General features: G+C 38.1%; 1 protein-coding gene across 3 annotated transcripts in view; it reads right to left on the bottom strand.

Moving 5' to 3' along the window:
- The window catches only part of TRIO (trio Rho guanine nucleotide exchange factor), a 258,160-nt gene that overhangs the window by 133,342 nt on the left and 100,290 nt on the right, over window positions 1–24,528 (bottom strand). For all 3 annotated transcript variants that reach the window (XM_082318867.1, XM_082318868.1, XM_082318869.1), the window contains exons 8-11: window positions 21,974–22,105; window positions 17,658–17,888; window positions 10,173–10,295; window positions 3,736–3,927 (exon numbers count right to left, since the gene is read on the bottom strand). In XM_082318867.1, the coding sequence (XP_082174993.1) occupies window positions 3,736–3,927; window positions 10,173–10,295; window positions 17,658–17,888; window positions 21,974–22,105 (678 nt within the window). The remainder of the gene's footprint in view (window positions 1–3,735; window positions 3,928–10,172; window positions 10,296–17,657; window positions 17,889–21,973; window positions 22,106–24,528) is intronic.

Genomic DNA, 24,528 nt, shown 5'->3' with positions numbered 1-24,528 from the left:
TGTGTGCATGTGTGTCTGTATGTATGTGTACGGAAGAATCTGAATTCACACCAAAACCCTGTTCATCTCTACTTGGTGACAGATTTCACAGCAAAGACTACCATGACTCTTGCTCCTATGTTTTGCACACAACCTTTTACGATAACCGTTTCTTTTGGAAACATATCTTTTATCTGTGCAATTTTTTTCTCACCTTGTCCCTCCCCAGATTATTAAATGTCAAAAGGCACAAAAGCCATAAGGGATTCACTGTCTTGCAATGGTCAACTGTTTCAGATGTTCGGTTGCATTATATCCATTATCAGGCTGGGAACCTACCAGGACATAGTACTTTTAATGCAAAGATTCTGATAGGGATATTTATGGTTCCAAACACTTTCAAAGCTCACCAGTGCATGGCTTAATGTCAGTACATCACTTACTGAAAATCTGGCTTATAGATTGAAATTTCTCACTGTTCAATCACTGTTCAAATCAATATTCACAACCTCACAAACTTAAAACTAGTAATAACGTAACAGCATGGAATCACAATTTTTGTATATAGCAAGCGACTGATTTTCTTGGATCACCATTAAGAAAAATGAGTAATGGTGATACCATTACACAATATCATATTTCTGGCTTCCCTGAATACATCCTTTTTTTCCCCAATGAGAAATGTGGTCTATTGAGGTTAGTCTATGAGGAGTCTGAGAACTTATACATTGTTTTCTGACTTTTGTAAGCCACAGGGAGCTCTATCAGCTTGTAACCACCTGGCTACAGAACTTCTGGAAACGTTAGAGACAGCCAGCATTTCCAATGTGCATCCTAACAGGCTGCTGCACACATACTACACAGCTGCTTTGTGCACAGGTATGGCAAAGTCTGTTACTTCAGGACACGTCAAGATGATCGATTGCTTGTACGTCGGCAAGTACGCTGCTCCTGAAAGCAGAAACTGTGCTGATTTACTAAGTGTGAACAGAGTAACAGTAACAGACGCTGCAGGGCTGATGCTTCCCAGGGAAGCTGGGAAAAGTTGCAGGCAAATTCTGTGTCAAGTATAAAGGTTATGTAAAGCTACAGGGGAGAAGTAGTATTGGAATGGTCTCATCCAGATGGGGAGCATTCATTCAACATGAAGTATTCCTGGGGAAAGAATAAAACACAGCACAACATCCTACTTCAAAAAATCAAGGGACTGGATGGATATCGGAGCCAGATTTCAAAGCCTCAAAACAGCCAACAACTCAGATTCCCAGCTTTACTCAGCTCTGTGGTTCCCTCCAAACTGTCACACACAAACAGGGTTTTTATTCTTCATGCCTATTTTTTTAGGCCAGGAAAACACAAAAAAGATACAAGAAACAAAATTCACCCTGAATACTTGAAGGGCAAAACATGTTGTGGTGTTTTGTTTTGATTTGTTTGGTTTCTTTTTTTTTTTTTTTTTTTTTTTAAACAACTGAAACATCTCTTTCTGGTTCAACAACTAGCATATTATCTTACTACTTGAACTCCTCTCTTCAACAGCTAAGCATGCACATTAATTTCTTCCCTCCACCATACAGCAGAAAGGTTACGTGCTTACAGGTATGCACTAATTTATTCAGCGACTTTCCACATCCTGCAGGAGAAATGCAATTCTCCTGCCAACAAAGCATGGATGACTTTCAGGTTGAGGGCATTTTTATCTTCCATCTGCTTTGTGATGCCTTCTCAGCACTCCACACGCATGTTTGATAACAAACAACGTGCTCTTGAAAACAGACCAGAATACAGAAAGCACAAGACAGCTTTGAGCTTGCTATTTCTTTGCACCTTAACCAAAGGACTAATCTACTAAATATGAACCACCTGCCTCACTCTCTCATCTGTATTGTTAAGTAGAATGCAAATAAATAAAAGGACAGTCTTGCTTACACAAATAAATACTCTTTTTCATTTTCCTTGCTTTATTAAGTATAGAGGTCAGCCACATGACAAAAACAAAAAAATCAACATGTGTACATCAGCTACAGTAGCTTTCCCCCAAAGTCCAGGCTGCAATGACGCTGTCATAGGAACAGCTGTGTGCACTTACAGGGTCACAATAATATCCATTTTCCCAAAGAAATAAATCAAGATACAGAATATCTTTTTTTTTTTTCCTTTCAATAAAACATTATTATCTAGGGGAGCAGTGGCAACATTCCAGCACATCTGGATCAGCCTCCCAGAATTACTCAACAGTGACTCACAGATCAGTCTGCCTTTCATTTTTTTTGGATTTTTTTTTTAAGCCCTTTTCTTACAAATCCTTTTACAGTATCCATCTTTCATCACTACAACCAATTGTATCCATTTAAATACCATTCCAGCTGCTTTTCTTGATGCTAAGAAAAACAGATAATGAAGAAATCTATAGAAACAATGAACATGTTTCAGCAGCTGACTGCTCCTGTGCATCAAAACAGGTAATGGAACAGCACTATGTGCTTGAGAAAAGTGAAACAAAAAAGTTGCCCCATAAGAATAGCTTATGATACAGCCTTTATGTTTTGTTTAAACAAGCAGAGTCCTGGGAGTATATCGGCAAGGAAGCCTCTAACAGAAAACTGATGGGGGAGCTATGTACTCATGTCTAGAGCTGAGAAGTAATTCAATCCTGACCTCCCTCAAAGACCAACTGCCTTGTGCATTTGTTTCAAGTGCAAAGCAGATGTTTCACATACAAAAAACTCCCACCCTTATTCTCTACAAGGTTTTGCTGAAGAAGCTACTTTGAATACTATACTTCCCCACTGAACAGACCATTTCTTGATGTAGGGTGAAGGGAAGGAAGACACATACTCTGACATGCTGTGATCCAGAAGTGTTTTGTATTCTCACCTAGTTTGAGCAGTGAGAAGATTTAACGTGAGCTCTAAACAGAAAACAAGTAATCTACAGTTGTTGAAATTTGCCACTACCTTTAACCAAACCCCCTTACTGAAGTCCTTATTCTTTCTCTAGCCTATTCCACCCCCTCCCATAAGCTTATAAATTCGTATGATCTGTGTTCTGAATCAGACCAGAAAATTGATCTGGCTGAAAATTGTGTTTGGCTGAATTTTCTTTTTCCTGGTGTATCAGTTCAACCTTTGAAGGAGACTAAAAATTGCAAACCTGAGGCAAATCATTGTCCTTCTCAGATAAGCTCTTTAGGTTGTGAAGAACCTTCAATACACAAGATCAAAATGCAATGTGTAAAACAGAGAAAGAAAACAAAGTCTCTCTGGGCAGCAGGGTTGCCTTAAATAGCCTTGTGCTTCTGCCATGCATTTCAGTCTCTTGAACCGTGTCAGTCTAACCATGTGTCTGACAACTCAGTTAACTGCACTGGAGAGCTGGTTGGATTAAAAAGCAAAAAACAAAAACCAAAAAAACCAAACCCAAAAGTGCACAATATCTCCCCATCATGCTGTCTTTCAGCTGTGTCAGTTCCCTCATCTGACCCTCCCCCCTCCCCCGTGACTGGACAAGCATGTGTACTTGCACAACAAAGGAGGTAGAAGCTGCTTGTGAAAGTAAAAAACTAAACTAAACTAAATCCATAAACCAAACAGTCACCCCAGCTCAGCCCCCAATCTGCTGTGAATTGCAAACCAAAACTCATCGTACAATAGGGGTTCATGACTTGCTATGGCATGGTTCTAACAATGAAAGTAACATTGGACAATAACGATTTTAAGGCTTAAAGCTGTGACCACAACTTAGCAGCAGTTTTACCTCTTTAACATGAGTGTGAAAGGACACAGACATGTCCAGCAGGATCTTGCGTTGCTCCACACGCCTAACAAAATCCTGTATCCGGTCTTCGAGCTGATGGGCGGCTTGATAAATTTCCTCCGGGTCACACTCCCCAGTCTGAGCAAGCTGTTCGGCTGCTTCTAGGAGCTTATCTGCATTGGTATATGTGTTCTGTAGAGAAATAAGTTCGTTTCACAGGATTAAATGAAAGAAAATTCAGTCGGTATACTTTAAAGCCACTCAACTAAGGAAAACACAATGACAAAAAGGCCCTTGGAACGTATTTTTCTTTCTTCTTTTTTTAAACTTAGTAGAGTATAATCTTACTAAAGATTTTTTTTTTTTTAATTTCTAGATACTTTTTCATTTAACTGTGAATAAATTCATTCCTTAGCTCCTTATTTATGTCTATTCAAATGTCTCCTCAATCCAGAACTTGGAAGCCTATTTACTCTTCCTTGGAACTGGTACTTTATATTCACAACTAGAATAAAGATCGGCCTAAATTAAATGTCTGATTACTTGCAAACTAGCCTATTTCAACACTGGAAAAATCACTACAGTCAAGGCCAGAAGACTTTCAAAATGTGTATTATTAGAAGTAAGGAAGTCCTAGCTGCTAGTAGAGACACTTAGCATCAAATTGACACATCCAAGCAGGAAAGTGGAAAGTGATGAGGCACAGGAGAAAATTTCTCTCCATCCTTACAGAAGTGAGGTATCCAAAATTCACACGTCAAGTGGATTGCCATTTGCGAAACAGCAGCAACAGAGGAAGGTTTACAAGTCAGCTATGGCTGACTGTCAGAGGGGAATCCTCTCCCAGTACGTCACAGGATAAACAAAGTCAGATCAACAGTCCCTGGGTCACAGCACAAAACAGAATGGGAGAAGTCTGGTACCTGATGTGCTGAGAGCGCTGTGGTCCAGAGAAGAGAGAGATGTTTAACAACTCTTAAAGCTTAGAACTTGCAGCCTGCATCTATATCTTTCTCATCAATTCAAAACAGGACCAATTCCAAACATCTGCTATAATTTGGATGCTCTTTTTGAGCCTAACCTTGGGTTTTCATGCCTTAGAATGGTTCTCAAAATGGGCTCATCAAGAAAGCATAGAAGGATGTTAACCTCTGGAGAAAACAGATTGAAGCCAAGTCTACACTAAAGAAGCTTTGCTTACGTCACCACATCAGGTCTCCTGATAAGTTTGCACCACAGACTATAAAAAAAAAAAAAAAAACTTGACAATATAAACTACACCTTTCTCTTTTCCCTTCTGCCTTTCCATCTTCTCCCAACCTCAATTACATCAGGTAAAAACACTGCTTGTCAAGATAAATTAAGGCTATGCAAATGTGCTTTTCTTTGCCATAAATATAATATCACACCTCTAATTAACATTACAGTATCTACAAAAGTTAAATCCCAGCCTGACCCTAAAACTCAACTAAGGGCAGTTAATAAGAGCTCTCCTCCAGGGTCTCAAGCAAATCACCAGGCAAGCCCAGGACAGATTACATGACTCAGTGCAGCTTTCGTGTATTTGAGGGGAGTTCCCCCTTCATTTATTATGATCTATTTATGTAAGGAATTCAATCCAAGCTGCTCCTCGATTTTGACTTATGTGCATCTTAGCCCTTCCTTAACCTTCAGCTTTTTAATTGCATGGAGAGGTAGAGAACTCCTCCCCAGTTTCCCTGGGAAAGTCTTCAGAGACTAACATAAGCCTACATTTTTCAGTGGGGAGCGCACTTCTCAATGCTGCAGATCACTGGCTCAGGCCATGTTGGCCCACAACACACTCTGATCTGTGCTCTGGTGTTTTGACTTCCACAGTCGCAGCTCACACGTGTTCAAGGGGCAAGGCTGAAGAGCCTTAAGGCATTCCTTGAACAACAACTACTTCATCAACCCAGAGAACCACACCCAGCTGCAGATGGCTGAAACAGAAGTTTCCCATTTTAATGAAAACTTTATCTCACATGTGAAGCATTGTTTATGAATTCCAGGAGCATCTTCCGCGTAACACAGGCCCAGGCACATCAGACTTCTCTTTTTGTAAACTGGATGGTGAGTTGCCTGTGCTTAGAAATGATCACAACCTAGATGCTGCTTCAAAAGGGGCTGCAATTCTCAAACCTTAACAGCAGACACATGCCTTATCACTAAAATGTCTCTTCCAGGTAGAGCTGAAATATAATATAAATATTTATCTTGGTAGATAATAACTGCCCTTTGGAATAGAAGTCACAGCAAATAGGCGTGCTGTACTAACTACTGCCTTTCCCAACTCTCTGCTTACTTCTAAACAATGCTTGGAGGGAAAAAAGTAGTAATGTGAAGATTTTGAAAATGTTGGTCCCAAGGGGCAGCCACCAGTTAGGAAACAGAAGGTTAGGCAGAGAGAGCAGGGGTTCTCCCTTGAAGCTGCCTATGCCAGTTTCCTAAATTGACAAAGGAGCCTTCACAGTGACAAATTCAATAAGGAGTCTTGAAACAGATTAACACTTCCTCAGAATTTCTCCACTAGCACACCCTCCCCAAATCCTAGGGGAAAAGAATCAGCCTGGTAAGAGCTTTAAGAAGTGCTCTAGTCCATCCCTCTGTGCCCCAAGGCACGATCACCACACTCAAGTCTTTAATAGGCGTTCTTCTCCAAAATGCTGAAAGGCTCTCCATAACGGAGAGTTTACCACCTTCCCCAACAACATATCCCATCGCTTTCCTAGTCTTCCTGTTGAGAAACCTTCTCTACATATTCTTCAGAAAAAACAAACACCATATTTTTAGAAAACATATAAAATGACACATCACAGAAATGTCAAAGGATAAATTTAAGAGACTAGTGCAGAAACGAGTACTACTGACAATAAATACAGGAACAGAAGTGAGTGGAGGTATGGACTGAATTTCATACAAACTGGAGTTTATTGCACTATGGAGGGGGAACAGAGAGATACATGGATGGAGGGAGATTAACAGAGGTATACAAATCATTAAGGGTAGAGAAAATTAAGATAGATTACTCATTAAATACAGTGGATGCTATCACGTTTAAGCATCAGACAACACACTTAAAATGAAAAAAGCAAAAGCACTTTTCATCTAAGGAGCAATTAAATTGCATAACTCATTGCCACAGGATCTGGCATACATTCCAAGAGCATAAATGGGTTCAAAAAGTAGCTAGCCTAATTAAGGGAAGAAAGTCCATCAGTGACTATTAAACACTGGTTCTGATGCATCTTTCAGTTACAGACATCAAATAAGCCTAGACAACTGGGAGGTTAAAGGTAATTTTTTATGCGTACAGCCCCTTTTCTTTGTGCATCTTTTCTTTGTCACAACATAACGTAAGACATGGACCCTTAGTTCGATGTATTACAGCCATGCATAGGTACAGTAAAGTGAAGAACCAGTTCAAATACAGACACTATTTTTACAGCCTTAAAGGAGGTGGTAAAGGTGGTGGTAGGGAAATGACAGGTGTATTCAAATGAGGTTTGGAAGAATCTTTCTTTTGTGTCTCTTGCACCAAGCTGACTTGAGTTCTTTACTCAGATGCAGTCTGCAGATAGAGAAAACAACCTTATCTGTGGAAGATTTCACTAATTAATTCTTGCCATACACCTTTCATGCTTTTTGAATGTAGACTACTGTGAAAAAGCAGACATCGATCATAGTTGAAACCCGAGAAGCTGGCTTCGAACTTCATACAAAAATGCAAAGGGAAGTACAACCATACTATTGATCTGCATCCAGTGCTTCTAAGCTGAAAATCTGTGCCCGCCAGTGAATCAGTTATGTCAAAATTTGGAGTCTTGACACTTTGACTAAATGGTCTCATGGATACAAAGATGATCGGGGGAGAGGGGAAAAAAGAAAGGAAAAAAAGTAGAAAGTGAACTGGACAGGCTTCACATGAAAAAAGCAATACTCAACTTTACAATAGTGGGTGCAAGTCGACGTGTGTATGTCCAGCATGAATGTCAACACATCAGAATTTGGGGAGGATTATTAGTTGGCTGAGTTTTGACTATCTAGTGTTTCTGTAGTGGTAACAAAAAGTGCCAAATAAAGAGAAACAAGCCTTTATTTCACATGAATTTGAAGTGAATAATTTGTGAGCCCACAGCCCATTGACTCTGGAACATCTTTTCTGTTCTACACACAGCTTATTTTAACATCTCTTTGAATGCTGCTGAGGAATTGGCACCTCATTCACATTAAAAAAAAAAAAAAGAGGGAGGAAGCAGAAGGGAAGAAAAAAGAAATCATAATTTTAGCTCCTCTCAAAATCAGAAGTTAGCCTTCGATCAGGAACATTTCAACATTACTGTTGGCTCCCTGCATTTGATAAAACATTGCCATCCCACTGACAATTCACCTGACGCTGCTTCCTCTCAGCTTCTGACTAGGGCTGACTGAAAACCCCTGATTAAGCCTAGGGTCCTATTAAAAAAAAAAGGCAACAAAACCAAAACACAACAAAAAACAACAACAACAACAAAAACCCAAAGCCAAAACACAACAAAGACCTGGACCAACCAGAAATGTAGATAGAGAATAAATCAGCCAAAAGTTATTCATGCTTTAACAAGGACTGCAGATTGTTGTCTTATACTTGAACATAATCTTCCTCATAGCACCAACAACAGGAATGCCTTTTGGGGCCTGCTTACACTCAAGTTTTAGAGCAAGTAAGCGGAACAACTCAGAGGGTGTGCCTCTCTTGGCAGTCACTACACATTCAAGAGTTAGAGATTAAAAAAAAAATACTTATTAGATCATTTTGTCCATCCTTCCGTCAGTGGAAGATAGTCCCCTGTAGTATACTTAAGTTCTTTGACCAGTCTAAGTTTTCAGTATCTCCAAAAATAGAAATTCCACCCATCCCCTAAAGAGATCATTTTAAACTCTAGTAACATTCTGTTTTAGGAACTTTTTGCTAAGTATTTGCTTTACAACTTTCTACTTTAAAGTATAATGCAAATTAACAAGATGATTTTTTTCAACCATTTATATCCCACTAACAATTCTACACACTTCATCCCCTTTGGTTACTCAAACATTTTTTTCTTCTTTGCTCAAATAACACAGTATTAAGTATGAGATCATTCAGGTTTTGTTAAGTGTCTTACAGAAATAGATTCTTGCTTGTCTGACCCAGAAAAATAAGTATTTCCACATGGAAAATATTACAGATTTTATTAAAAATGAAGTATTAGGCATGCATATGGAAAATCCAGCATGTGTATACACAAAACTAACAACACTTATTATTTTGGAAAATTTTATAGGAAATCAATACTGAAGAAGCTTTCTGATGCTATTTCCTCAGTCACTGGAGTGCTCTAAGACCGTATTTACAATAAAATTTTATTAAGAGCTTAATCAGCCATTAAACAGGCAGTCTGTAAACACACTTCTGATGCATCCACCATAGTAGGTGTCACTGCTGAGCTCCTGCACATCACTTCAGAACTTTCTAATAATGCACCTTCTGTTTTGACTGAAGGACCACTGTATCAGCCCGACCTTAATGAGATTTTCCTTGATGAATCTTAGAGATGTTTACTCTTACCAGTCATTAAGACTGGACAGACAGTGCATGTTACTAATGGGGAGGATTCTAGCCTTCAGGTTCTCATGGGTTTTATTCACCTCCTGCCCCATTTTCAAGGCTGCCATCCAAAGAAACTTCCTCTTGTTATGCTCCCTTCCTTGGTATCTCTATTTCTTTCAGCTTGGCTTTTTTTTCACAGAAAAGTATGTTTTGAAGTTCTAGCATCAGTTCCACTTAAGGCTAAAACTAGAGTCTTCCTATGGAAAAAGCGTTGGTAACAGTGATTCAGAACAGGACGGTATATACAAACTCAACTGTATTTAAAGAAAAAACCCAAAGCCAGGTTGTCCAGTTGCTGGCTCACCTGGTTTCTTAGGAGTTCCCCTCCTTCCCCCCCCATTAGGCTGTTGTGGGGATTTGGGAGCTCCCCAAGCTTAATGTCAAGAAGCAGGGCTTTCAATTCATCTCCATCCTCTCTTACAGGCTACACAAAAGTTTAAATCCTAGAATCCCATGGAATTAAGTTACTTCAAAAGGAGAGCTTTCATTCTTCTGTGACTCAACATTTGAAAGTATGCTTTTTAAAATAATAATAATAAACAATAATAGCAGCAGCTCTCTTGGGCTTCAAGGCTCCCACTCTGTATGACTGTGGAAGTTTGTCTTTCTTAGTGATGCTGGAGTGCAAAGGACAAACTAAATACAAGCTTGCAACAGAAACACAATAGCCCATTCTTGGAACTGAATTTTTTGGAGTGGAGGTCCCTCTGCCCAGCCCTTCAGTGCCAGAGCAGCAATTTTTGATGTATTTCCATGACAAACGTACAGTTCTTCATGTGATTGTTTTTACCTGAGCAACCTCTTCAAAGTCTTCGTGGCGCTTCTGCAAAGCTCTAGCCCGATGCAGGGATTTTCCCACTCCAGTATGTTTGCTAAGGAAAGCTTCTCCATGGTTTTCAATCCAATCCAATACCTGTTGTACAGAAGACACACACAAAAACTGAGTGGATGCATTGAATGTTGCAACAAAAAGACAACTATTCAAGAAACTAAGAAGCTGTAAAGGGACTCTTATAAGGAACTGTACTGTTTGTTTAAAACACAGTATTTGCCATTGAAGGACATTAATTACATTCATTAACTTTTCTCAAGGCAATAACTAGCTCAAACTAGCTAAATCATGTGATTTAAGATTATATGTTTATTTTGAAGCCTACCAAGGACAACCTCATCTCTACACATTCATCAATTTGACAGTAATCTGATCCAAGTGGCTAGACTTCTTGTGAGGGTCTCTCTGTAATCTGTTTATGCCTTCAGCTGACATTTTTCTGTAATGTAACACTAATGGAGTTTGCATATTCCTCAACAATACTGATTAATAACACAGTGAAGTTTTATTTTAGGTGAGAACTTGCTTCTCCTACTACATATTAGTAGCCAAGAAGAAAGATTCAGTAGTAGAATTTTTAACTAGCACAATAAAATTGAGTTGAAGTCATTGAGATGAATGACAATGTCTGCATTCAGAGCATATGAAGGATTTTGCCCCAACGCTGAAGAAGCATCTCCTCAAAACATCAGATAGACATAATTGTGTATTGTAAATTTTTTAGCTGAAAAAGTGAGGAATGAAAGACATTTTAAGGACGTTAAAGCTGCTACCACAATGACTGGGCTGACAGCTTTATAAATAGTAAAAATTGTACATCTAATTAGTTCCTGCCAGTTAACACAAAGGATTACTGCACACATACCAAGTTTCTGATGAGTGAATGAACAAAAACATCTGGTCTCTCTCCAAACTAATACATCTTAGCCATATCTTCATTCATTCATTAGCTAGCATGCATACAGTATATAATTCTTTGGCAGATACTCAGAGGTTCAAGAATGCTGTTCAAAATTAGACAACTGCATATAAGCAATTTTCTTAAATCAGCTAACCATTTTTATGCAGTATTTATGTAGTGGTGTGGAATACTTTACCTAACATTTATCTCCAGTGTTAGTTTGTTGTTTGGTTTTGTTTTGTTTTTTTAAAACTTTTTGGAATATACCTGCCAGAAACCTGTACCTTATCTCTCCTTATCTACTAGTGTCCTTTACTCCGATTCCTGAAGTTGGGTGAGGTTTTTTTTTTTCCCCTTTTCCTGTACTGAAAGCATTTAACACTTAGCACAACTAAAGAGAAAGACTTCCCCTCGCCCCTTCTTCCAAACAGACTTGAGAACCATTCCTGCAACATCACTCATGGCTACATTCAATACACATGTAATCCCACACACTATGACCATAAAAAACATCTATGCTTTCTTTAGTAGACAAAACGAAACCATCTGGTGTGATTTTCTCATTTATCTTGACTGTTAGAATCTTTTTTGATTTGCAAACTCTCTCCTACTGGACGTCCTCAAAACAACAAACAATCCCATAACACCACATAATAGAGTAATCTCAAATCACCAACACTTATGCAATGTTTGTTTTTCCTAGCAAGTATTGCCAAAAGAACATTATTGTGTTTTAGGTCAATGCACCTTTTCATTTGCTTCTTTCAAGGAAAAGTATTGATCAGAAAAGGTAGAGTGAGGCCTCAGTTATCTGCAAAGTTTATATTACGAATGCTTTTGACTAGTTTCAGGAGACTACTCTGCTTTTCTTATTATAAAAAGAACTAAAAAGAGACATGTTTGGATGACAGAATTAGACTGGACTCTGGAGACTACTAACAGTTATAAGCTAACAAATGAAATCAACAGCAAGATCTGTCCCAGAAAGCACGGGATGAAAAGCAGAAAGCAGCCCAGGGAGAATGATTTTTACTCCAAATAATGCTCAGTAACTTCTCAAGAGAAGAAATTGTCATAGAAATCCAGTACACAGATCATGACATAAACCAGTCAACTAGAGAAACGTTGCTGCCTCTAAGTGAAATCAGTATGAATACAAGTCTTATTAGTGCTCAGCCTTCTTACCTTGATTCTTAACAAAACTGAGGAAGCGCTCTTTATTCGGGAATTTCACAGCATGTAAAAGCAAAGTTAAGGTATGCTCTTGCCTGTCAGTGAGAGCTTTTACATACCACTTTGACCAAAGGACAATACCATTAGCTGGCACTGATATTAGCGGTTTAGCAATCCGAAATTATGTATTTTCTTCCTCTTCCTGGGAGATATAAGAGTTACAGAAACCATCATACGAACCCATTAAGGGCTTGTCTACTAATACTGAAAGCACATGGAATTCACTCCAGCAGTTCAGTAATACATAGGAATTTAAGAGGCTGAATACTTTTCAGTATTGATAATCCGCCACTGCAGCAAGTTGCTCTAATGATGCAATTAAGCTCTAACTGCAGTCTCAGCAGAACCATCCTTATGCCCAATATAGAATCCAGAAAAAAATGCTTATTCTTAAAACACCAATACTGAATATATGAGAGAATAAAACTACTATGGAAAGACGGCTTCATCTTGACAAATTCATTGCTCATGGCTGTAAAATATGTTTTGTATATGCTGTTTGCAGAAATAAACAATCTGACCTTTTGCAGACTCAACATGCTCATTTTCACCAGTCTTCCCCACATCATTATCCAGTCCTTACTCCCCCACCCTTAGCTACTTTGCACATTCTCACTTTTCTGATCACCACCACTTACTTGGTGCTGACATAACATTCAGAAGGGGAAGACGAAAATCTCTGCCTTTCTAATCTTCGGATAGTTAAAATGTGGAAATACTCTCTCCCGAAAAGAATCATTTCACACTGGAACCACCTCCAAAAGCCACAGGGGGAATCACACAATGAAATCAGTATTATTTTGACGCTGAGCAAGCAGCAAGCATTCTTGGCCCACCCTTCATTAGTCAAGGCTGAAACAAGTGACTGTTACAATAAAAACTCGGACAGAGTCTTTGAGGCAGGCAGATCAAGGAAGGAGAAGCAGCGCATTTATCCAGAATGGACAGACAAGACACCCAAGGTCAGTGAGGACCTAATAAATGTATGTTTTGGAAAAAACCTACTACAAGTATGTTTTGCTGATCTCTGGCTTGCAAGCCATCAGGAGTGTTTTTCAGGCCTAAAAGCTTTGACCGTAGGCGTGTCACCAGTATCAGTCTACCAGAAACATTATCTTTATGTTCAATTTTGACCTTTCATGGCTTAGCAGCACAAAACCCCACGTTGCTATTACAACTCTGCTTTATTGCTTTGTATCAGAACCATCAGAGCCAGCTCCTTTCCTTTCCTTAGGTGAAAGGCTGGCGTATGTTATCCACTTGGTAAGCTCGTTAATTCTTAAGCATAAAATTATACTTTCATTAGCATGTTTTACACTAGAGGGATTATTTTCAACAACTGAGTGCAACAGCCAATGACCTGACTTTTATTAAAAAAAACCACCACCAACAACAACAAAAAAACCAAAACCAAAACACACCCACCCTCTTTTTTGGTGTTAATATACTAACTAACCAGGAACTAGATCTCCTGGCATGTCTCTGCTATCTAAAGTGAAACTCAGAATTCTGTTCAGTTTAAGACCATCATAAGTTTTCACATTTCAAATTTCAGATTTGCTGTAATTCACATCTTATCTACTATTTTTAATATTTCACGTGCTACCTTCCTTACTACATGCTCCAAGAAATTAGCAGATGATTCCTGGTGTACATAGCTAGCACCAGAGTGTTTTTGTTGATTTGGAAAGCTCCACTAGAAACACTTTCCCAATACCAAACATACAAGACAGAAGCGGGGGGGGGGGGAACCAACAACAAAAACCCAACCAGTTTTCTAAAGTGGAAGTAACACAAAATGAAGTACCAGCTCAACACAGCCAATTCCCTCCTCCAGCTCAGCTCTGTCACTCACTTAACACTTCCATGAACTGATTTATGTCATTAATCCAGAAGAAAACTACGCCAGCAGAGGGAAGAGGAGGAAATCACAGATTCATGCTGAAGGACAGTTATAGATTCACTTACAATGCACTTGGTTGCTTGCCACTATGCGCAATTTAACTATAAACAGTGGAAGAGAGCCTCACTTAGTTTATTTTGACATAAAAAAAAAAATTAACTTTACTGACAGTAATTAAAAAAGGTTTTCATGCTAGTTTCTAAATCATGCTAGATAATCTTAATTGAATTTTTTAAAGTTTGAACAAAGACTAAGAAGCCTGAGAGAATGTGCAAATGAAAACTAAAGTATTTTAGAAAGTTGTTCTGGAGCACTACCTAAGCCATTCCAGAACTGTCTTGGATATAAATTTAGCCAATACCTCAAACCCAAGTAATTTCATGCACTGAATGGTGTCAATGATCATTCAATCGAAGAGCTAACATTTCTCAGATAAATGAGATGATCTGATAAGTTTGGGTTTTTTGTTTTGCAAGAAAAAAGAATCCTTATTATTCAAGATCACTTTTTTCCCCGATGCATTTTCAAAGCTGAGTGTGCTACAGTCTGCCAAAGCAAGGCTATTCCAAGGAAATACCATTATGTGTTTGCCATTATCTTTAAGGCATCTGCTCCTGGCTACTAGTACATTAATTTGTCTGGTACGGATGTTGAATTATCGTCTTACACCATGATCTGCACTGAAATGAAAGTGTGAAAAGTTGTATTACAAAAGGGAATATTAACCACATTTCACATTGTGATTCACAAGGCAGTGCCCATAATACACCAATATCTGAAAGTTAAGTTAAAGTAACATTACAAAGAGCTATACTTCCACATGCAATATTTCAGAAGCCTCCAGTGTGGATGTTAACAGCCGTGACAGGGATAAACCAAAGGACAATCGAGTCTCTGGCAGTGATAACTACTGCATATTAAGGAAAGGGCTTAGGAACATGATAGGCAGGGGCTACATCTCTGTACCTAAGATCTAGTTTGAAATCTAAAGTCGTTGATAAAGATGTGCATTAGCACCGAAGGCTGCAGCTTCAAACTGTCAAGAGGATATCTTGATATCTTAATGCAAGATCTGCCTTGCAAAGCACATAGAGAAACCAGAGGCATAAACAGGAAAAAGAAATTTCTCCAACCAGTAGTTAAGGCATGTACTGAATAATGAGCCTTGATGGATTAACCCTCCTGAGCCAATTGGTTCATACTGAAAACTTCTGGTATACTCACAATCCACATGCATGATTTGGATAACACATTCTTGATACTGGAAGTTATAAAAATAGGTAAAGCTGTCTACTTCGTTGTTTTCAAACCTGTGACTATTTGATGTTAAATGCACCAGTTCTAGGGGCTGACAGGTCTCATACAGAGAAGGAAAATCCAGCTTCTTGACGAAGAACCTGGTAGTGACTCTACAATGACTCGAGTCTAATGAAGGGTTATTTTCTAACTTCAAAGAATAAAGCAGTTTCAGAGCTAACTCCTCCACTCCAAGAGCCATGACTTCAGAAGAAGCAGAAAATGAGAATTTCCTACAAACATTTTATGACTCCCAAGATAATAAAAGCAAAGAGTATGAACAGCACAAGACGACTCTCCACAGCATTTAATGAACACCTTCCCCCAGGAAATAAACTGCCTGCAGCCTGGCCTACAGGCCTGAAACCTGAATTATGTATCTGGTAAATAACCTCAAAGGATCCCTTGGCCTAGGTTGCTTAAGTAGGTCCTACTTGGATTGAATTCAAACTAGAGGAGAAAGTTCCAGGATCCAATCCACATTTGTTGGCACTAGGCTACCACTGAGAGGACCTACATTTTTCCCTACGAGAAGCTAACCACTGTGTTAATTTCAGTTTCTGAAGATTCCTTATGAAGCCTTTTAAGTTTAAGAGGCAATTCATTCATGGACTGTGCCTCATCAGTTTTGACAAGTGCCCTTTGCTGACTACTCATGCAAGTACCAGCACTGGACTCTCTTGACTAGCTACTATTTGTGTAGTAATCTTGATGAAGAGCCTCTAGGATTTATACAATGGCACAATAGTGTTTTCAGTTTGGTTTTCTATGCCCTTTCTGACCATTCATAACATTGACTCTGCTTTCTTTTACTTTTTTTGTCAGCTAAGATTTTTCATGCCTTTCTGCGTCCTTTGTCACATCTGATTGTTGAGAAAATGGATAACTGCCTGCCTTTCAATATATGCCTCTTTTTACATCAAAAATTAAGTAATAAAGTTTTAATAATTTTTACACTTAATTTAGTGCCTAAGTATTTTTTAAGCTGTTTTATTTAACTTACAGGAAGAGATAGGCACTGCGTATAGAAGAAAGTTGAGCTAACAAGATTGCTCACTCTCCCCACTGCCTGCCTGAATTAAGTATCTTTGTCAACTACTGTAAATGATGGAAATCAGGTTATTTCACTCCCAACTGCTGACATCCAGCATCTTCTTGAAACATGTGAGTACAAGAAATTTGGCTTAAAGTGTAGTAACTAATCTGGAAGAAACAAGATTGGTTTAACCAAAGTGTATGACTGGCTATCTAAAAACACCATTTGGAAGTTCCTGATTGTGAACACCTTTACACTGAAATGAAAGATGATCAGCAAATACTAGCCATCTTTACTTTTTTATTAACATGAGGTACTAAGGGATAAATTACTCATGTCTCTGTCAATTGCAGCCTAAGGCAAACATTTTCTGTTTATTAAAAATCTATCAACAAAGGAATTCTTTACAGCTTTACCTTTTTAAGCTAAAATCATGTCAGAGATATTAATGCCTGTACTTGACCACTAACTTTTATGGATGTCATCATAATCATAATAATAAAAATATGGCAGCTAATAACCATTAATTCAAGAACAGTGTCATTGTCGGAAAGTAATCTTCTCTGTAATTTTTATACCTCTTTAGTATACTACTCTCAGTTTTAAAGAAACCTGATTAAGTCAATCAAGTATCACTGAGGATTTGAAACTAAAAATTTGTTATAGAACAACACTGTTAATTTTTTGCATGTTACTCCTATAAGTCTTTCTGACACTTCAAATCCAGAATTTTACCTCGAATGTGAACCTCAGCTTCCACCACAAGCTCAGAATAGCCATCTAGAATAAAAATCTTTTTCATCCTATCTGACTTAAAGTGAATAAAGAAGTTAATTTAAAAAAAGAAAAAAAAAATGAAGTAGAGCTAACTTACAAATGTAATTTCTACCTGTAACAGCCAGTATCCTCTTACAACACACAGAACTTGGAATCAGTCAATCCCATGCAACTATTCAATTGTTGAATGGAAGAACATGGGGTTTGGCAATCAAAACCCACCTGTCAATGCAACCAGCATCAAATCACAGGCTGACAGAGCAGAAGGGCATTTAGACAACATGAAATAAAACCTACCTGTTGAACATCCTGTTGAAAAACACATAGCTGAAGCCGCTGGTGCAAGCGGACCTTTCGATGCTGCCAAATATTTTCCAGCTGGCGCTGGTGGTGCAGTACTTCATGGATGACATCCAGAACATGATGAACTGCTTTGGAGTAGTTGGCAGAAGCGGTGAGGGAATCAGAACTCCCAGGAGTCAAAGGTCTTTGAAGTTTGTCAAGCAGTGACTTTCCATCTTGGCTCACCTGACCACCGGAAAGGACAAAGAATTACTTGCCTCGCCAAAAGCTTGTTAGACTATTATTTCATTCCCCACTCCCTCTCCCCATTTTAGATGTCTTTAGGAACTCAGGGAGCAGTGATGAAGATTTTTTTCCCCAGGCATGATTACATGCAGCTGTTATAGAAGAAAAAAAAAGTATATTCTCCCTCTACGTAAGACAATGTTAAGAAGTAGCACTCTTCTAAATAACAGCCCGTCTTTCGATTTTTCAATTACCTTAAGAGTGCTTTTCCTTTAAAGTGATTTTTTTTTTTTTTTTTTTTAAAACAAGTCTAACTTAGAATAAATATTCTTCAGCTCTTTCTCTAGTCAACAAAGCACCTAAAATTAAGCATTTGCCCAGAATTATCCTTCCAGGAGCATCTCTCTCTTTTTATATGCTGCAAAGGTGAACAGAGAGGTTACTTTCTATTGGTTAATATTAATTTCAGGAATACATTTAGACCAACAGATACAAACTTAGGACATGCTTTGATCTCACACGATTTACAACTTCTAAATTATTAGTGTTCCTGGTAAGCCAAAGGCAAACTGTTGTTATGGCAAAATTAAACCTGATTAAATCACTTAATACCTTTCCATGAAGCAAAGATACTCTTTTCCAAAATGTGTTTAACTACCGAAGGTGACAAGAAACAGTAGTCATTTCTAACTCTTGTCTTCTCTGATTCAAACCACAGCAAAAATACTCAGATTTCCCTTGCATGCTAATTAAAAAGCAATAATCCTACCCTATCTGGTCACTATTAATGTTTAGTACTTGCCAAGGCTGTTGAAAGCACTTTTCATTGCTGTTTAACTATTCTGTCACTTTTAGCATGAAGCTCAGAGAACTGTTACAATTCAGTATCATTCAGCTATCTGTAAAGAACTTTTCTAGTAGCTCATCTAACAGGCAGGAAAAATTAATCTGAAACCACAAGACTGGAGTGTAAACAATAGCCTGAATCCATCAAATCAACACCACATCAGAAATAAAATTTGTCAAGGCCTTCCCCCAGTGGCTACTTTCAATAACTTTCACTAATCTAGGCACATTTAAAACTTGCTATTCAGTAGTCAAACAGATCTGAATGAAAATTCTTTTCTAATCCTTAGTTTACAAGTGAGTTTATTTCTCAGTTCCAATTTAAGCTTTTTCATTTTAGTAATAAGTATCAACACAGAAAACGAAGCTCACTTGGAAAAGTAGCTCCTATAAAGTCAAGTCAGGCAGAAAAAAAGAGTATAGTCCATAGTAGCTATTATAATGATGATTTTTTTTTTTTCTTTTCTGCATCCAAAGCAATTATCTTGTACAAGTCTTTCAAATATTTCAAGACAAAGGACTTCAATTATCTATCCAGAGTCCATGAAATTTAGGGGGGGAAAAAATAATTGTGACAGCCCCTTGATCTGATTAGGTTATTAGCTTTACAAACAAACGATCATGTACATTTCCTCTTTGGAGTTAGCATGGTAAAGTTTTCTTCCTTCCCAGTGCATGACTACCTTAAGATTTCAGTGAGATATATAACTTCATGTATATATACACAACTTCATTTAAGGCACAGCTATTGGATTTTCAAATACACCAGTTATCTAAGCTTGTAAGCTAGTAAGTTACTTTTCTAGTAATATACAGTAATTATCCTCAGTAAAATCAGACTGTCTAGTCTTAAAAGCATTTACTCTCTTAAAATTAGTCTTCCACTTTGCAACCAAGTCGTGCTGTCAAGACATTGTAACCTAAAATGAATGACAAAGTATTGCAATTTCCAGTGTTCCTCTCTCTCTCCCCGCACTGTTCATTCATCACAAAATGAAAGGAGCTCCGTGCTGTAACAGAAATGAAGTCATACATCTAATAATGATAAGCAATAGTTCTGTAATATCTTTACACAGAAAGACAACTCCATCAATCTTCAAAAGGAATGCATGTTTAAATAAGGCAAAATAAAACCTTCCATCCAGAGGAGGAACACGACTTGTACATACACATACAACTATTATTTCTGCACCAATTCTGGTTGCTACAGATAAAGCTATTACTTTACCAGATGGGGAAAAGTAATAACCTGAAATCAGAAGAAAGGCACCCTAATTTTTTTTTTTTTTGAGCAGTACCAATGAAGATTTTGTTAAAATCTCTAGCTATCCCAAAGTCAAAAGCTACAGCGTTGAAATCCTAAACAAATTTTCAAGGTATTTGCCAGAGTAATCCTATAATCTATCCATCTAATTTATTTTCATTATGCATCACCAGGAAGCAAACAGTATTTAACATGGTAATCCACTGTACTTATTTACATTTAACAGCAGACTCTAATCCAGTCACACCCCTGATGAAAAAACCAAAAAAAAAAACCAAAAAAAAAAAACCAAAAAAAAACCCCCAATCCAAAACAAACAAAACAAACCCAAAATATCCACTGTTTTCACCTCAGTGCTTTATAATCATTATTCCAGACAGCTCTAGCCTTCTTATTCCTTGCTGCACTCTCATGGAGCATGCACCCCAGATTGCCTCTCTTCACATAAATCTACTACAAACGTGCTACGTTTCTGTCCCTTGTTTTACAAAGGGATCTTCCCAGTGGACAGAGGTTATAATGAAGAAACCTTCCTACAAAACATGCTCTCAAGAATGAATTAGAACAGGTATGTGTAGTAAGATCACAAGTTTTATCACCGAAGGTGTGCTTCAGTATGTCATTAGATCAGTTGTCATAGCAAGGTGGCATATATCAGGAATGAGGGTATTAGTGTGTATTTTACACAAAAGAACAACTTCTCGTGTGAACTCTGGACATCTGACTCATGGTAATAAAGTTCATGCAAGCCCTAAGATGGCAGGTATTCAAAAAATCCAGTTTTGATATGCCAACAATAGGACTGATCATCAGCACTAACCTTACCTTCCTTTACTGCTAAATGAATGTGACCAGACTCATGATTCAGTTGCCCATAAACAGAGCTAGTTCATCAGAAAGTAGTTTTATCTTTAATGTAATGTATAAATCACAACCATTATTTCAATCCCACATGACCTCCTTTTAAAAGAAGGTGCAAGCTGTGGCCTAAGCTATACTGTGTCCACTGATCATTTTTTACCATGATTTAATGAAATGCATACTTTTATGCAACTTCCGTGACAAGAGAAACTACTGTATTTAATCCAGAATAACATCAGTCCAATTTAACAGCAAAAATACTTTTACCCTGTGATGAGAACAACCCTGGAAAAAGAAAGCAAGAAAAGCTCAACAGGAAATACAGAAAATACCCGTTACCTAATAGTGAAGTCAATACCCATTTGATTTCTCACTTCAGCAAACTAAAGCACATGAGAGAACTCAGTATTTGAAGACGAACAATAGATACTTTAGTCATTGCTTTCTAGGCCACTTTCAGAATAAGCATTTTATCTAAAGTTGTAAATACATCTATCAGAAATACTAAGGAATATTATTACTTCATTGTGTGCAGAATCCAAGATTAGAGCAGCAGCATAGGATATGCTAATCTTGCAAATGATGACTACATAGGCACGCTGGCTCATTTAAGTGTCTTTGAAGTTGGCAGTACTAAGCGTATCACTTCCGGCTTGTCAAGTGACGTCCTTTGATGGTTAAGCCTTTGTTGTGAGGCAATTTCAGAGATGGATTTTCAAAACACACTTAAAGCAATCCATGCCAGCAAAGTATTTTCCCAAAGAATACCCAGTTAGCTTCCCTTCAGGTAAGTGTTTAGATGACAGTATCATATTGCTATTAAAAGGTAGTAATATGCAAATGTAAATTAAAACATACTTAGCACACTGCATGGGTTGTTTGTACCACACATGGTTCCATCTGGCCTTTTAAATTTCTTTCAGAAGATGAAGGGGAAGACTTAACACTTAACTTTTGAACAATAGTAGTCCAGTATACTAAATTAAAAAAGAAGCCTGGCACTTCAGTTTCCAACTAATGCACTATGCAACAAGTGATGCCAGTTCATGATCCAAACTTTACATTACACCATTTTATCAAGTCAGCAACCTAAGGAAACAAACAAGACACTTACCTCAGAGTAAGCCAAGGTAATATGCTCATATATCCCTTGATGATGATGGATAGCATCTTCTAAATCTTGCAGTTCTGAGGGAAGCTCCACCTCACCACAGGCTTTACACCATGAGTCCACATTGCTCATGTACTGCAACAGAGAAAAAACATTCTGCTTGATTTTGGGTTCTATTAATAAGTACACACATGTTGGCATTATACAAAAGGACTGGCATCTGTGTGACAGCCACTGAAAAGACTTAATTTTAAGGGAAAAATGTTCAATGTATTTCTCTCTGAACTGACCAAAATGAAGCTTATATCAGAATAGAAACAAATATTCAAGTCTGACTATACTTGTGCTTTTAGTTATACGGAACTCTCTGTGCCATTCACAGACAGGCAGGCTTAGTTGTATGTTGGCAGCCTTCAGAACCAATTGGCAATTTGGTTGGCAACTGCTGGCAATACTGATGCTTCAATTTTACCCGTGCTCGTCTTGACTTTGCATCTAAGAAAAAGTTTACTTCACCCTGCACCTACCTTTTGACATGCATGAAAGCCAATTAAAGTCTTGCCTACACAAAGAGGTAAAACATGCAACATACAACTTTCAAGTCCAGACCCTCAGCTCTTACCTATAGCTGTCTTTTGCTGGAAAGAGATCATCAAGGAGGCAAAGCAGTGTTAGAGCACAGCAAATTCACACCTCAGTCCCCAAAGTACTAACTTCTACATGCAGAGAAGCACTAAATCCATTTGGCAAGCTACTACAGCAGCAAGCATGTAAGGGATTTAGAACTTAAGCAGGGTTCTCTTAGGACTAACGCTGAACTTGGAGCACACAGCTAAGTCAGCATAGCTGCTCAAGTCAAACTTTTCAGGGGAAATTGAGGATACTGCAACAGAATCTCTTCTGCAGACAATTTAAGTTATCTCTGAAGCTTAAGCTGTCTTGACAGACAAGAAACTGCCATCATAGCTGTATGCACAACAAAAGTTCTGTCAACTTATTTTTGACAGCTAGGGGGCATGAATTTTATACCCTCCTTATGTGCTAGGAAAGAGGAAAAAAGAATCTGTTTTTCTAGGAGTTTTCATAGCTATTAAACTTAGTACAGCCAAGCACACGTGGTATCTGTAAACTAAATTTGTCCTCTATTCATGTCAAGTTCATGTCTCAAAAGTTTTAAGAGACCAAGCCATTTCTCTCATCATACCTATGTTGGCAGCATATTCCTGGAGCACATGTAGTCTTTTGAGGAAAAAGTAATCCACAGACCATTTCTGGTACTCCATTATTGTTTGAAAGCTGGGCGAAAGGGTGATACAGTACTTAACTCTAAGATACTTATTTCATTCTCATTTCATCAAGGGACAATTTTTAGAATCTCTAACTTTAAGCACTGAACGTCAAAAGAAGCTCCATGGGGGACCACAGAGCTAGACCTCTTGCATCAGTCAGCAGGCACTGATAGCTGGGTGCAGTCTTCGCTGTGTCTGACAGTGGGCAGCGACACTTACCTGTCACTTGCAAGGGAACACATGCATTCAAGAAGGGTGTGTTATTTCTTTGGCTGCTTATTTTTTAATCATCTTTTTATGTAGGTCAAGCATCACCAGTCTCTAAAGAGGTCATTCCTCTCATTCCAAACCCTCTTTCCTTGAACTCACTCTCCACTGTTAATCAAACAGCTAATATATCACAGCCAGGTATCTTACAAAGCAACTATGACAATCCATCACAGTTAATCATAAAATGAAAAACGCAGAAGAAGCTATTAAAAAGTAAATTAATGCCAACAGATGCTGCACTATTTTCTCTCATTCTTCTCATTCCTCCTGTTTACACTTACATTTAGTGCTGAAGAAGGTAACGTCGACCCTTACCACAGTTGCCCAGCACACACACACAAAATTTACTCCCTTGACTTCTGATGAACATTTTCTTATGAAACAGGACAGCATTTGAGTCAGGGTATACCCGATCTGTTCATGTTTCACACTCTCTCTCCTACATGTATGGCTGACAGTGCTTAAATGTAAACTTGAATAACCCAAGCAATTAGACACAATGTGGTACCTCATCAGCTTTTCTATCAAATGCTTCAAGCTGGCTAGTGACTTTTATACCAGAAAACAATTCCTTTGTCTCCTTTTTATGTGGCTTTTCTGTAAAACCTGCTAAAAATACTTATTACAGTGTCATCGGTTTATATACTTTACCTTAGTCTAAGGACAGTTAAACCAATGTCACCGCTAACATAACGAAAAGCAATGTCTATTTGCATCTTAATACATTCACATTTCTAATTTCTGGACATTTATGAAGTTGAATATCTGCTTAAAGTGTGCTGCCTCTCTCTATTTCTGCAGTTATCAACTCCCAAGTTGTTCCTTCATTTAGTTCAAATTAAAGTTATATCAGACATGAGACCTTTTCTTGGATCCAATTTAGCAAGGCAAATGGAAAGAAAAGTATCTACAGCAGCCATACAGCACACCAGAGCTTCAGTCAGCTATAACTATCCAAGAACCTCTGCTCTCCAAATTCACCAGAGATGTACAGAGCAG

Source organism: Platalea leucorodia, assembly GCF_965183815.1.
Source record: "Platalea leucorodia genome assembly, chromosome: 1".
In the NCBI taxonomy this organism is placed as follows: Eukaryota; Metazoa; Chordata; class Aves; order Pelecaniformes; family Threskiornithidae; genus Platalea; species Platalea leucorodia.
This window is presented reverse-complemented; position numbering and strand designations above follow the sequence as displayed.